Here is a 14,719-nt window from a genome sequence, read left to right as displayed (position 1 = left end):
TTGACGTAACAATTTTTTTAGACTATAAAATGATCGAATGTACTTGGTGTGCGTGGTGCAGTCATTTATCTCGCTTACCCATGATTAGATCATGACCATGCTAAAAGCAAGATTATACATGTTAAGACCTCGTCAAAATATAAAGGTTAAAGTTTTTGGTACTTGTGTGTGTGTGTGTTTGTTTGTCGTTTTTTACCTAAAAATTATTATGTATTGACGTAATAATTTGTTTTAAACTATAAAAAGAAAGTTTTTGGTACGCATATCCATGCATTAAAACGACTAGATGATATTATAAGCGTTAAGACATGGTTAAGATTTGTGTGTGTGTGTGTTTTGTCGTTCTTTACCTAAAAAATAAAAATGATTATGTATTGACGTAATAATTTGTTTTAAACTATAAAAAGAAAGTTTTTGGTACGCATACCCATGCATAAAAACGAGTAGATGATATTATACGCGTTAAGACACGATTAAGATACGGTTAAGATACGAAGATTATGTATAAAGAGGAAGTGTAATATTTCTTGGAGATTCTGATTCTTCCACCATACTAGAGATAGTATTGTCTCGGTTATTTCGTGGTGCTTAATGAGACCAATCATCAAAAATTCTTCTAGTTTGGCCAGCTTTATATTCTTGGAGCCTATAAATAGCATACATTGCCACCAATTCACATATATCAACACACTTAAAGAGTACTCTACACTTACAAGAGTGATCACATTCCAAGAGATCTTACACAACCTCTTTTGTTTTTTCGAGTTTCACGAGTGTTTATATGGCGTCTAGCTCAATGTCTTCGCATGGGTCTGATTCATGGACTGCCAAACAGAACAAGGCCTTCGAGAGGGCGCTTGCTGTGTTTGACAAGGACACCCCGTACCGTTGGCACAATGTTGCCAAAGCTGTCCCTGGGAAAACTGTGGAGGAAGTGGAGAGGCATTATGAACTACTTATGCGAGATCTCAACAGCATTGAGAGTGGTCATGTTCCTTATCCCAACTATCGAGCCACCGGACGTGGCGGGTAGAGAAGGTAATATCAAATATCATGTAAAATATCGTGAACTTTCATATCACATAACATATTTACTAGATACATAACATATTTACTTATACGACGTTTCTAGTTTTAAACTTTTTGACTTGGTATATTATATGTTATATGTTGTTAACATGAAAGCAGTAAACCGCATTGTTATCTTATAACATATTTAAAGGAAACAATGCGGTTTTGCAGCTTTCACAACATTTTTAGAACTAGTATATACTTTTGAGTCGTGGTCACAGTCGACTTTGTAGACGTGTGAGATGAGCAACCATATATCGACTCAAAAGTTGCAACAAATACCAGCTAAAAAAAGAACATTCACCATCCAAAATATTATGTTCCCTCACTCAATCTCTTCGTTTATTCTTCATATTCTTTAGATCTTTTTATTTTACTTTGAAAAAAATTCAAAAAATAAACACACAAACATGCATTAGAAGAAATGCATGCATATATATATATATGCATGAATATGACATGTTTGAAGGGAATGCTAATTATTCTTCTACATTCCTTGAACCTTGCAGGATAAGGAATCCAACGGTTCATGAATGTGGCAATAAGGAAGATCCAACGGTCATTTTCTTCAATGAAATTTTATTAATATCATAACTATGGAATCATAAAAATTGATTCCTTCATGTAATTTTGATTTGTGCCATAATTGGCACCTATATCTTCTTCTTCTTCATATGGAATAACATATAACATTACTTTTTACTTTACTGAATTATGAAATGTGTGTTCATTATGGCCTAAAGTGTTTATGCCATGGTTATAAAACAAGAACGAAATCTGTTGCTTATTGTTTTAAGAATATATAACACCCTTCTTAAAACAGTAAGCGGAAGATTTTAGTTCTTGTTATGAAACCATGATTAACATCTTCTATAGTCTTGTAACGAATAAGGAAAATAATTTCATAAAACATATCCAAATGAAGAATGTTCGATTATATAAAATTGAACGCAATTGTTTCTTGTATCCAAACACACCAAGTTCTAAAGGGTGTGTGTGAAATTGTTTTAAGAATATAGAACACGTCATGTTTCAAATTAAGCCATAATAGAGATATGCCGTTATTGTTTTAAGAATACCTAACACACTCCTTTAAACAATAAGCGACAAGTTTCGGCTGATGTTTTAGGAGCATGACTAACATCTTAATTCAACAATCTTATATAGACTAGGAAAAATAAGTTCATATAAACATATCCAAAAGAAGAATGTACGAATATTAAAACAACCAAATTTGACATAACGTATACCCACGCAACCATTTAGAGAGTACTCAAACTTGTGTAATAAGAGAGTACTCAAATTTGTATTTATTTTAAATTTATATTAATTTCAAAAACATAAATACATTTAAAAAACCTTGAATCTTTTTCAAGATGCAAAACATTTAAACACATAAAATGTTAGACAACCCATAAAAATATTTTGATGTAGCACGATATAATAATAATAATATTATTATTATTATTATACAGATTTGAACCAACGTAATTATACTACAAATTATGAAGTAGAGTAACAAAAATTCCTCTATTTTAACAGCTGTAGAGTACTAACAATTACTCTAGTGTTATCATAATTACACTAGTTATTTGGATTCTCACGTTAAAAGTTGTTTGTATTAGACCCTAACGTATTAGACAGAAGCGTTTGCGAAACATTATACTTTAATTACATCATATAGTACTGTTCAAGAGTGGCGTAGCTGTTGTTATAACTGCAAGTTTCAATATGTTTTGAGTCAACAATAGACAAGTGAGTTTACACTTAATAAACTGAAACATTCTTTAAAAGTCATTCACAAAATCATTAGATGAAAATCTATGTATCAAAATTTAAGATCGACCGTATGATAGGCATATGCTAGTCGCCTACTCCGATGGATGTATGGTTACTCCCGTTAAAAATGCACTTTTAAACAACTTCGCACGCTGCTCCAGAGGGAAATTTGTAAACCCCGCTGTTGGGAATTAAATTTTCTTCAAATCGTAGATAAAAAAAATAAGCATGTGGCAACAATATATTAGAAACTTTATTAAGAATCATATATATATTTGTAAAGTAAAAAAAAAAAAAGAAATGAAACCTTAAGTAGCTTTGGCTTATGCGTTTGTGCTTCAAGAACCTATATATTATTGTTCCCAATCCCGCACGTCTTGAAAAAAATTCACGTCGAGTTGTTGATAAAAATATCTAAGCATGAATCAAAGGAAAATTTTGAATTTTATAAAACATATAATTTTGAAAGTCGCAAGAAGAAAAAAAGAAAAAGTAAAAAACATAACCTTGAAGCAGTTTTGGCGCTTTGTATGTTTGTGATTCGATGCATGTATATTATCATGCACAACTCGATTTTAAATAAAATTTACATTGAAACATAGATAAAAATATTGCGACGCAGATTTAAAATTTTTTTTACAAAACAATATAATTTAAAAATTAGAAGAGAAAAACAAAAAGAAATTATTAATGAACCAATGTCAAAATCTGATTGGTAATAAAACAAATAACACTATATAGGGTTTTATGGTAATTTTACTTAAAACTGCATATTGTAACTTTAATTTTATATATGAATAACTTACACTAAAATCACCTATAAAATGTAATAAAAACATTTCTAAACTTTAATTTGACAAAGTGAACAATGTTTTGTGGATGGATGATCAGTGACATGGTGTAACATCACGGAAATTTTGAGCCAAAAATGTCAAATTTTCAAAGTCTAGGAACTAAAATTGCCAAATTCCAAACCTGCAGGTTAAAAATGAAAATTTTAATTTCCTGACCCATCGCGCTACGCGATGGATCAGAAGAGAGACCCATCGCGATACGCGATGGGGTGTCTGACAAGCAGTGACTCGTGTGCCACGTGGCACACGGTGGCATCGTCTGCCACCACGTGTCACCACGTGGCAACACGGCCGCCACGTGGCGCAACGCTCGCCACGTGGCAGACCTACTGTGTGCGTCACCACGGCTACATTGCGGTACGCGACGGGTGCCTTGAGGGCGGTCGCGTACCGCGATGGGATCCCTGATTTCGCCTATAAATAGCGACCAAGGGCAACTCATTCTCACATCCCAAACACAGCACTCAAGTCTCTCTCTAAACATCTCTCTACACTTCCGTAATCATATTTACGATCCGCCTCGATAAGCGTGCCCTGATCCCTCGTTTGTGTACCGACGTTTCCTCAAAGTACGCGGCACCTTCCACCCTCATACAACCCAAGGAAAGTGTTTGTTCTCAAAAAACGTATCGGCAATTGTCGAATATTGGTGTCGTCATAGCGTGCCAAAATTGATCAAGAAAGAAAAGCGGCGTTGGAGTGCTGCTCGAGTTCCTAGGTTTTCCGAAACGCCAACAAAGGTTAGGTGTAATAACAAATGAATATAATATAATATTATATTAAAGGCTTAAGCCTTAAGTCAAATACTCGATACCTCGATAAAAGAAAAGAAAACATAACAAAGAAAGAGTAAAATATATGATGTGATAGGTAAATATATATATGTGTGCAAGTATATATATTCTTTGTTATGGAATTATTATTTAAGTAATAATGAGTATTCTTAAATAATAAAAGAAAAAGAATACATTTCTTAGTGAAGAAGAAACGTCGGGTTTTCATATTTTATAATTACTTTAAACTAAAGGTTTTCAAGTAAATGAGATATATGAACTAAAGGTTCATCGAGGTATAGAACAAGACTAAATGTCTTAAGCCGGATTGTATATCCGACTAACAAATATTTATACTCGTACTATAGATGCGAGATAAAAAGGGAAAGACCCTCGGACGATGAGTGAAGCCGATCCCAAAGCGAAAAGGTGAATACGCTCCCAAACTTTTAAACTTGTTTTCACATGAGTCAAACCTGTTATATGAAAATGATTTACAAGGGACTATGTGTTCCTAAAACCGTTATAAATAAGAGTATAAACCTAGCCCTCAGGATGTGGTATACGTGTGTCTGGATCCTTACATAGGTGGTACTACGCGGTGGCACACCGCACCACCCTTGGTCGTAGGACGCTCTCCTGCAGGGAGTACTACCTTTTGTGTATATTTACGGGTACTTAACTAAGTCGAACGCTGCGGTGTTTGCTGAAGTGACCTAGAGTAGAGACTCAAGTTTATAATGTGTTGATTTAACTTTGTTATTCCTAAGCCACGATGGGCCGAGACAGGCGTAGTCTCGAGGGGTAATAAAGTAAAAGAAAATATTTTAGCGTCAGCGTGTTCACCAGCATTCGTTGCTGACGTATTTTATTTACATTTTACAGGCGAACAAGATTAGCGCTTGGAATATCGAAGTGCTATACTATAATCCGATGGCTCGGATTTATTTTGTAATAACTTAACATATTAAAATGGTGGTTTGTAATTATAACAAGTAATGTTTTGTAAACAACTTAAACGGGTATTCTATAATCCCGTCTTTTAAATATATATATATATATATAAAATACATTTTGATCCTTTAAGTTTTATAAAGTCTTCTGCTTATACACGCAACTTTGATTAATTTACAATTGTGGTACCAACTGTTAGTCATACTCCTAGGCCTTAGATGGGGGTGTGACACATAAAATTTTACCGTATTTGAGTATAATTCTTATTATTAATTAAACCAAAAATACCATATTTGTTCTTCCAAAGCATCCATTATGTTTGTAAAGGATATTAAACTTTCAAACAACCAAAGTTAAGTTAATAGATTTGGTTGTAAAAGATGCACTAGTCATGAAAGAAACAATAAAATTTGTAGATGGTGTTAGAAATATGTTTTTGGGGCCAGTAAACACACACACATATATGAAATACAAAACTTTTTTCCGAGATACAAATTCTAGTTTTGGGGCCCGAATCGGGACGTGCCTACTAGGTGTACTTGACTTGAAAAATGGTTGATAGTGCCATATAATAAGAAAAAAATTACATGTGTTTCATGATGAATTTGTCGTTGATTATGGGGTTCTAATTTACCATCACGTCTTGGCAAATATTGAAAGATTACGTGATTTTATTGGGGTTATTAAAACTCTACTACATATTTATCAGGAATATATTATACCCTTAGTTCTTTTAAAGATTAACAACTATTTTCCATGTGTGAAGTCATAAAATATATTTGAATATGAAGGATATGAAAAAAATGCGCGTTCCAATGAAAATTGAATTATAAAATAGTTTCAAAGTCGCTATTTATTATTTGTGTTGTCGCATTGAATCTGTATTTAAATGTTTATGTGTGTTGAAGGTTTACCTGATCGGATAGTGGTAGCTTTGAACCTATACGAACACTACCCGCTATGCATAGTGAAAATAAAAGACCATTTTAACAAATGTTAATAATATGTATGATGTATATTATAAAAAATACGGTTCACAATCACACATTTACATGTCATTTCACGTAGGAACTCAACAAATAGAAATTATATTGAAAGATGATGTAAGTAAATGATAGCGAGCTCAGAAGGCGTAACGAACCGATTATTCACCAACCACGAGTTTGTTTATTTGTACAACATTTTTTTACCGACTATGTGCCTTAAGGATTGGTAGAATTATCTTTTTGCTAGGTGGAAAGAATGGGAAAGCCATTATCCCATATTCCCATTCTTGTCGCTACGATGCGCCATTTATCGAGCATCCAGTCTTTCACGGCAGTTTTAGAATTCGTGTTTTCTTTTAATGACTAAAGTTTTATAAATCCAGAGAACATGTACTACAAGTAGAGAATAACTAAAGAAAAACATAGAGCTCAATGGCTCAAAACCAATAAATTGTGTTTATTTTATATTTTAACTATTTAGTTGAATAACTATAAGAAGATTATGTCTTCTTAATTTTCAACTTTAAAAATAAATAAAAAAGGTATTTATTTATTATTTAGTTTAACATTTTCTGGTTCATTTTAAATCAATTATTTTAATAGTTTATAGCCAATTCAGTTAATAATCGAATTGATTATTATGGTTAGATTGAGTGTTGTGGAAGAAGGTTAACTAAGCTCTTAAATGAATGTAATGGTTTAAACAAAAAACAATTAAGTTTTTAATCTTTCTTTTTGTTTGTTTTATAAACACAGTAAGTTTTATTAGTTGGATTTGTAATTGATCCCGCCATCAATGCCCTTCATCTTGTTACTTCAATTGCGCCTAGGGTGGCGCCCAGATTAAATACTATGGTTTTTGTCCTCCAAAAATGGTGATATTAAGAGAAAATGTCTTTGCAACATTACTTCCTTAACCATTTGGGGAAACAGGGCGCAACCCGCCTGAACCCGACAAAAACCCAATCAACTGTCGACGGCTCACCCACCCTATTTGAACCTGCCGGAAGCCTCAAAACACAAACAGCAGTCTTCCCGTCAACCCATAAACTCCTGTGTCATCTTCCTCACACAAACACACACATAAGCACTCCTCTCCTTCCAACGGGTATAAACACCCGCGATGGTATAGCCACAGTACCCGAATAGGAGTACCCGGTTCCCCCCCTAACAGTATGTTAAAAACATGCGTCGCGACACTTTTTTAAAAGAAAAAAACGGGGAAAAAAAAGAAACAAAACAGTAACTTGTTAAATCGAGTTACTTATAAACTTGGACATCAAAATTATATCAATTATCCTTGCAAATAACCTCAGTTTGACATCTTTACTTATTCTACAAGAAACCGGAAAACTAAAGACGAAACAAACGTCTAGAAATCCAAACCAGAAACACCTCCAAACCAAATACGAAAAAGTTTGTGAACCTAAATAACCTTAAAACCGAATGCCACATGTATTCATGAAATCAGGTTTTCCTAGGAAAAACATTATAAGCACCAAAAATATGATTATTTTTTGCGGATTTTGACATCGAGAGTCCACCGCACTTTGCCCTCTGGTAAAGGAAGGGTTTTGGGTAGTCTTAGTGGGACCTCAAATTCGCCTAAACTTGACAATGGAGATGGTAACTGCAAGTTTTCAGGCTCGATACGCACGCCAAGCTGTCTTGCAACCTGCCACGTCAGCAGAGAGAATCAGCATTTCAATCCACTTGTATAAAGAGGTTGTAAATGTTCAATAAGGGACCGAAATGGTCGAATATATAGAAACGAAAGTAGCGAAACATGAAACAGTCGATAAGCGGGTCAAAACTCGTGTGTAATTTGTATTCAAATGCTTACATAATGTAAATTGTTTACTTAAAAGAAATAAATTAGAATATTAATGATACGGCTTTCCGAATCATATTTAGTACGGAATTTATTTACAAAATTAAAAAAAGTAAAAATAATTAAAAAGAAGCGAGTTTTAATATTGTTACTTGCTTACTGCTTAATGACTTTTTTTTTAAATTATCACTAAACAGTAACCAAGTTTCATAACTACACCACTGAGTGTAACAATGATAAAACTTGTATACTATTAAGTAAGTATTTCTCAATTAGCAGGTTGGCCCAGCCCGACCACCACATGCAGATAAGTGTTTGGTAAAATATCAACTAACAAGGTGTTAAAGTTATTAACTAATTTACACATGTAAGCAGAATACACGACAAAAAGATAGTAAAGGAAAAAGGCTATACCTCAGAAATGATTTCATCTTTGTCCACAGGTGTACGCAATTCAGTATCTATCTTTATATACCTTCTCAAAACCTACAACAAATCTCAAACAGATCAAACAAAAAATAAATAAACTCAAGTATATGAGTATTTTACGACATTAGCCCTTTAGAAAACTACAAATAAAAATTCAAAATCAGCGGAAAAAAAAAAAGAAAACAGAATAACAAACCAGCTTTGCATTTTCCAGTCTTCTTGCTGCCTTTAGTTGTTCTTTCATTGTATCTTCCTCAGTCTTTGGAACTACCTTAACCTCTTCAACTTCCTTCGGTTCATATATCTGGTTTAAAACACATGTTCAAAAGATCAGCAACAAATAACTTCAACATGAACCATCACATCATAGTTCACACATTCTTTCCAAAAAGACTCATGATATAAAAGTGTACACCAGCTTGCCTATCACATCATACGATCGTACGATCAGGCGAAAAACGATCATACATATGACTTTGTCAGTGGTCACATCAATCATTTCCTTGTCGGCCAAAAGCATCATACGGGCTGTATGATTTGCCACAAACGACCTATATGACCAATTTTCCCTGCCATATGGCCATTTTCTCCTTGTAAAATTATTAAAAAACCTTCGGTAAATGCATAAAAGCATTAGAAAAATCCTCTAGTGCTATACGACTCGTATGATGTCAAATCAACTCTGGTGTGCAAAGCCTGCCGCATCATAAGATCTAAATAATGGCACTAAAATGATCATACAGGCCATATGACTTTGTTAGTGGTCACATCACTAATTTCTCTATCAGGCAACATCATACAGACTATATGATTTGCAACTCGTATGGCCAATTTGATCATTTTCTCCTTGTCATACCGGCCTGAATGGCACGTCAAGTGTATGGACAGTGTGTGGTAGTGGTATTTTTTTAACATTAAACTAATAAGCAAAATCTTCAGTAAATGTAAAAAATTCAAATCAGAAAAATGCAGACAACATAACAAGAACAACCTTCCTCTGTTCACTGATTAAATAAGCAAACTTATCAATATTCGGAACCGCAAGCAACTTAGGCATCAAATGGTTGCGAAAATGCCCTGGAGCAACTTTAACCATTTCACCTGCTTTCCCCAGCTTGTCTATATTCTGCATTCAACAATACAACACAATTACTTCATTTTACGCAAATTATAAAATAACCGAAAGCCATTTAACTGTAAAACTGATATACTTACAGTTGTAAGTATAACTTCCAATTTTCTGTATCTAACACCTTGACCGCCATAAAACAACGGATGATGCAGCACACATTCCGAGTTCAAAACCTTACTCTGGCGAAGGATATTCTTACCGTATTGGAGGTAAGCCATTCTTCGTTTACGTATTCAGTCAGACCCCTAAATGTTTATAATCCTGCAGCATGAAACATGTAAACGAACTGAGCCAAACCAAATAAAGGCCTTGTACATGTTCGTCCGTTAGGAGTTTATCGGACAAAGGAACGGTTCACGAACACCTAACCGAACGAATTTTTTTTTCTCGTGTTCGTTCCTTAAGGAAATGATTTTGGTCGTAAACCGGTTCACAAACACAAACAAATGAACACATATAAACTAATAACATAATACTCATATATATATATATATATATATATTTGTTATATAATTAATATTTTTTAAATCTATATGATAAGACTAGAGAAGTCATTAAAAAAAATTAACCTTTGATGAACAAACATAAACAAATAACACATCAACAAACATAAATGGATGTCAACGAACGAAAATTAAGACATTATCGAGCGCTCATGAACACAATTGAACGAACATGACTAAGTTCGTGTTCGTTCATTTAGTTAACTAAACGAAATTCCTAGCTCATGTTCATTCTATTATTAAATGAACGAACATAAACAAACTTCCCGCCATTATATGTTCGGTTAGTTTACACTCATAAATCTGGGTGCAAACAAGCCGAGCCGCTAGCGAGCTACTCAAACTCGGATAGATATAACGCTCAAAACGAGCGAAGCGTTTTCGAGTTTGATCTGAGCCCGAACCTCAAATAAAACTCGTTTAGTTATCGAGCCCGAGCACTAGCCTTGTATGGGGAAGCTCGTCTAGGCTCATTGAGATTTAATGAGCCTTGTAATTTTTTAAGTTATACCTTCTCGGGACTTCTATGTGTATAAATTTCACACCACACAGACGCGCTCGAGTCGAGCTTTGGTTCGTTTAAGGAAAATAACTTAATCAATAAATAATAAACAAGCCGAACTCAAACTTAAAAAAACACCTCATAAAACGAGCTACCGCCTTCGATAAAAAACTCGAAACAAGCAAAGTTCAAACTCGAGCTCTCGTAAATCGAAACGAGCCGAACTCGAACAATAGTTTCTAAATCAGTGTAATGATAAAAAATCACAAATAATTTTGACATAATTTAAGCGTAATCATACAGCTAGGGTTTACTTATATAGGGGAAGGTTAACATACAAATGAAATTAAAGTGCTAAACGTGAGAATAAAGTAGAGTAATTATATATACGAGTAGAGTAATTATGTAATTACATCATAGAGTAATAATCATAGATTAATTACATAATTACTCTACTTGTATATATAATTAATCTACTTGATTCTCACGTTTAGCACATTAATTTCATTTGTATTTGATCCAAACCCTACTTATATAACTAAACGAAACTAGAATAAGCAAAATTAATTAACAGCTTCTAAAACAGTGTAAATGTGTAATAATATGAACGTATAACACGAATCAACATAAAATGTAACCATTTTGACCTAATATAGCAGTAATTAGACGTCTAACTAACGAAAATAATAAATGAATGAAATTAATTAACCGCGAGCATAGAGATTGAAGATTTGAGATTACATGAATGAAACCAGTGGTCTCCGGCGACGGTGTACCAGAATCGCAGCCGCCGCGTGTTTGTTCAGTGACGACGGCGTAAATGTGTGTGCACTGGTATGTTAGATTGAAGATGTTAAGAGTGTTTTTTTTTTAAATTGAGCACTTAAGTTTTTATTATTATGTAGTAAACACTGTGTAGGGCCGTAAACGAGCCGAGTTGAGTCGAGTCAAGTCAGAGTGTGCTCGGGCTCAAACTTAATCAAGCGAGCTCGAGCTTGGCTTGTTTTCATTATCGAGTTGAAAAATCAAGCTCGAGATCGGCTCGTTTAAAGCTCGAGCCGAGTTTGAGCTCGTTGAGCCGGGCTCCTTAACTTTATTATTTTTGTTTTTTGTTTATTTTATTTTTATTTTATATTTTATAAATTTTGATATATAAAAGACAAAATCATAATTTTAACATATATATATATATAATATAAAATTTATAAACTAGAGAATTTATACCTTTATATGTTTAATTTTAGTTAATCTTTTATAATGTTTTAGGTAACGAATGACATAATTTTTATCTATTTATTTTATTATTCATAGATATTAAAATTTAAGGTTTAATCTAAACGAGCCGAGCTTATTTCGAATCGAGCTTTTTCTAGCCTAGCTTTTTTCGAGCGAGTCGCGTGCTTTTTAAACAACCCTAGCACTGTCACACATGGACTTGTTAACATGAAATGATATAGAGTTAAACAAGTTTGAGATTAACTTTAAATAGGTTGACATATTAAAAACTTGTTTATCGTGTTTGGGAAATATTAGACGATTAGTATCGTGTTTTTGTCTAGCACTGTAGGTAATCATGTCTTGTTGTATCATGTGTGGTCTGCTATATGAGCCTTACTTCCTCCCTTCCTCTCGAATTGTAATTGTAAGAGCTTTAGTAACTTATGTCAGTTTTATTTTTTAATGTGATGCTTAAGATGGTTTCATGTAATAATATAACCACAACCTTTTAACTCTCGTCAAATATTTCTACTTAAAACTGATTTTGTAATGAAAGGTAATCCTGAAATCCTAAATCATGTTAATACAGTTGTAGTTGTAAAATTTAAACAACCAGAAACAAACATGTATATCATTATGAGGTAAGTTAGCTAAACAATTTTGATTATCAAATTAATGATCTTAATAGCATATGAAGGTCGATGAACAAATAAGTAAACACTATTGTTTGCCATTGTGTAATAGTGGTGCCCAAAAAAGCCGGTTTCACTAACAGACACTGGTTAAACAATACGTGCATAAAACCTAGTTTCAGACCCGACTTGGAACCGAACCCCTTATACCTGACCCACGAGTATGAAACAAGTTTCAATTTCTCAGAGAAGCCGTATCCGAGCGCTAAACCAAACCGGAACTGACCTGGTCAAAACCTTATCAAAAACCAAACCATATCCATAACCTGTTCCTACATGGTTTCCAATAAACCCAGTTTGCCCACCACTACCGTGTAATAGAGGTACCGGTTTGTACTTGATTTTGTAACTGGTTACTAACCGGTCCAATCCTAACCGGTTACTAACCGATCCTAACAGCTGGTTCGTAACCGGTTTATATTATTGATTTCAAAATTGGTTATAAACCGGTTAACCGAAATGGTTAACCGATTTTTTTTATTATTATTTTATTGAAAATCGGGTTTTTTCTGGTTATTAACCGGTTATCCGTTTCTCTAACCAGTCAAAACCGTTTCTCTAACTGGTCAAAACCGGTTACTACCCAACCCGAAAAGCGGTCTAACCGGTTAATTCTCGAAAAAAAAACAGTTAATCGATTTGTGGACCTTTATCGTGTAATAGCCAAGTGTTTTGGGCCGTTTGTTTATTGACTAGCAACTAAAGTATTGGGCTTAAAGATGATGGTACGGCCCACTTATCTATTTACGTACATAACTATTTTTAAATAATATTATTAGAAGAATCAAGCATGATAGAAAGAAATATGGGTGATGGATGTGACCTGTTATCACTAATCCTTCTTTTTTTTATCTTCAAGAATCATGATTCTCTATATCTTCGTGCATGCCAAGTTCACGTGTCTTCTACTTTATTTAATAATAATAATAATAATAATAATAATAATAATAATAATAATAATAATAATAAAGTATAACTTAATTACAATTTGATAACTAGAAAAATAGATGTTAAATGTAATGATAATTTTAAAGAGAAGTGTTTGTGAGATAATCTTGTTTTAAAAAAAAGCATGTGGCGAAATTTATGTATAATACGTTTAAATATCCTTTCGAGCATTTGTTATAGCAAGTGCTTGGTATCGTAATAAACCGAATTAATATAAATCGAATTCCCGCCACTTCACACAGAGATACCCATTATTATTCTTATGTAAAATCTCAAACAATTTATTCATATATTTTATTATTTTAGTTTTAAATAAATGTTTCTTGTATTTGTGGTCCATCGATTCACCTATGGACATTAATACGGACAAAAAAACTCATGAAGATAATTTTCTCACTCTGTTTTAACTTTCATCTTTTTCTATCACCGGTATCTAGTAGTTATTAACTTATTATAAAGCATCAGTCATTTCATAACTGCTCAGAAATTGATAAATTTGTCTCGATTTATGCATGTCATCCTTGCGTAAAAACCATACTAATCTTCTCCGTATTATTCCAACTTCCATTCTTATCGGATGTCCCGAAACAGACATGAATTAGTGAATGGATTGGTGCATTTAAATACTCATAGCCATTGAGCTTTTAGTTTAGTAGTTATATATATATATATATATATATAAACTATTTACCTTTATTATTTAATTAGTGTAGATTTAAATTTCACAAAGTAGGCATTTGTAATAATAATATAAGTTAAACACGAAAATTTAAAACTCGGTTATTTGTGTGTTGTATGCAAAATCACTTCAAAAACACATCATCTGTTTCGATTTTACCAAAGAGAATTTGCCCAACGATACACGTATGTAGATGATATTCAAATCCCACAATACGCATATTAGGTTTTTTTTTTTTTGAACAGCGTATAAAGGTTAGATGCATTTAAAAGAATATTATTAGCTATCAACAAATATCTTTTGAATTTTTTAAATAAAATGTATCATCTCCTTTTATTTGGAAGATTCAATCTCAATATTTAAAATAA

General features: G+C 33.1%; 1 protein-coding gene, 1 non-coding gene and 1 pseudogene across 3 annotated transcripts; 1 reads left to right on the top strand and 2 right to left on the bottom strand.

The window, feature by feature from the left end:
• The first annotated feature begins 409 nt into the window (after positions 1 to 409).
• LOC143575872 (protein RADIALIS-like 1 pseudogene) lies at positions 410 to 1,822 on the top strand (annotated as a pseudogene). Its single transcript, XR_013142847.1, has 2 exons — positions 410 to 1,038; positions 1,581 to 1,822. The product of XR_013142847.1 is annotated as a protein RADIALIS-like 1 pseudogene (transcript).
• Positions 1,823 to 7,722: 5,900 nt separating this feature from the next.
• Positions 7,723 to 10,076, bottom strand: LOC143575871 (uncharacterized). The gene is made up of 5 exons (XM_077060128.1): positions 9,893 to 10,076; positions 9,669 to 9,803; positions 8,874 to 8,981; positions 8,663 to 8,734; positions 7,723 to 8,092 (listed from the first exon to the last, which is right to left on the bottom strand). The coding sequence occupies exons 1-5, from the start codon at positions 10,025 to 10,027 to the stop codon at positions 7,928 to 7,930; spliced, it is 615 nt and encodes a 204-aa protein (XP_076916243.1). The 5' UTR covers positions 10,028 to 10,076; the 3' UTR covers positions 7,723 to 7,927.
• A 4,079-nt stretch (positions 10,077 to 14,155) lies between these two features.
• LOC143575876 (U6 spliceosomal RNA) lies at positions 14,156 to 14,259 on the bottom strand. The gene has a single exon (XR_013142848.1). It is a non-coding gene; the product is annotated as a U6 spliceosomal RNA (small nuclear RNA).
• Positions 14,260 to 14,719: the final 460 nt, after the last annotated feature.

The sequence above is a fragment of the Bidens hawaiensis genome, unplaced genomic scaffold, assembly GCF_021521415.1.
Source record: "Bidens hawaiensis isolate Kalapana, Puna unplaced genomic scaffold, B.hawaiensis_p1.1 tig00027767_1, whole genome shotgun sequence".
Classification (NCBI taxonomy): Eukaryota; Viridiplantae; Streptophyta; class Magnoliopsida; order Asterales; family Asteraceae; genus Bidens; species Bidens hawaiensis.
Note: the sequence above shows the minus strand (reverse complement) of the source record. Positions and strands in the feature narration are given on the sequence as shown.

Coding starts and splice junctions, on each gene's coding strand:
- LOC143575871 (XM_077060128.1), bottom strand. CDS start 10,027: ATGGCTTACCTCCAATACGGTAAGAATATCCTTCGCCAGAGTAAGGTT. Junction 9,804..9,892: donor TGGAAGTTATACTTACAACT/GTAAGTATATCA, acceptor TGTTGAATGCAG/AATATAGACAAGCTGGGGAA. Junction 8,982..9,668: donor TAATCAGTGAACAGAGGAAG/GTTGTTCTTGTT, acceptor GTTTTAAACCAG/ATATATGAACCGAAGGAAGT.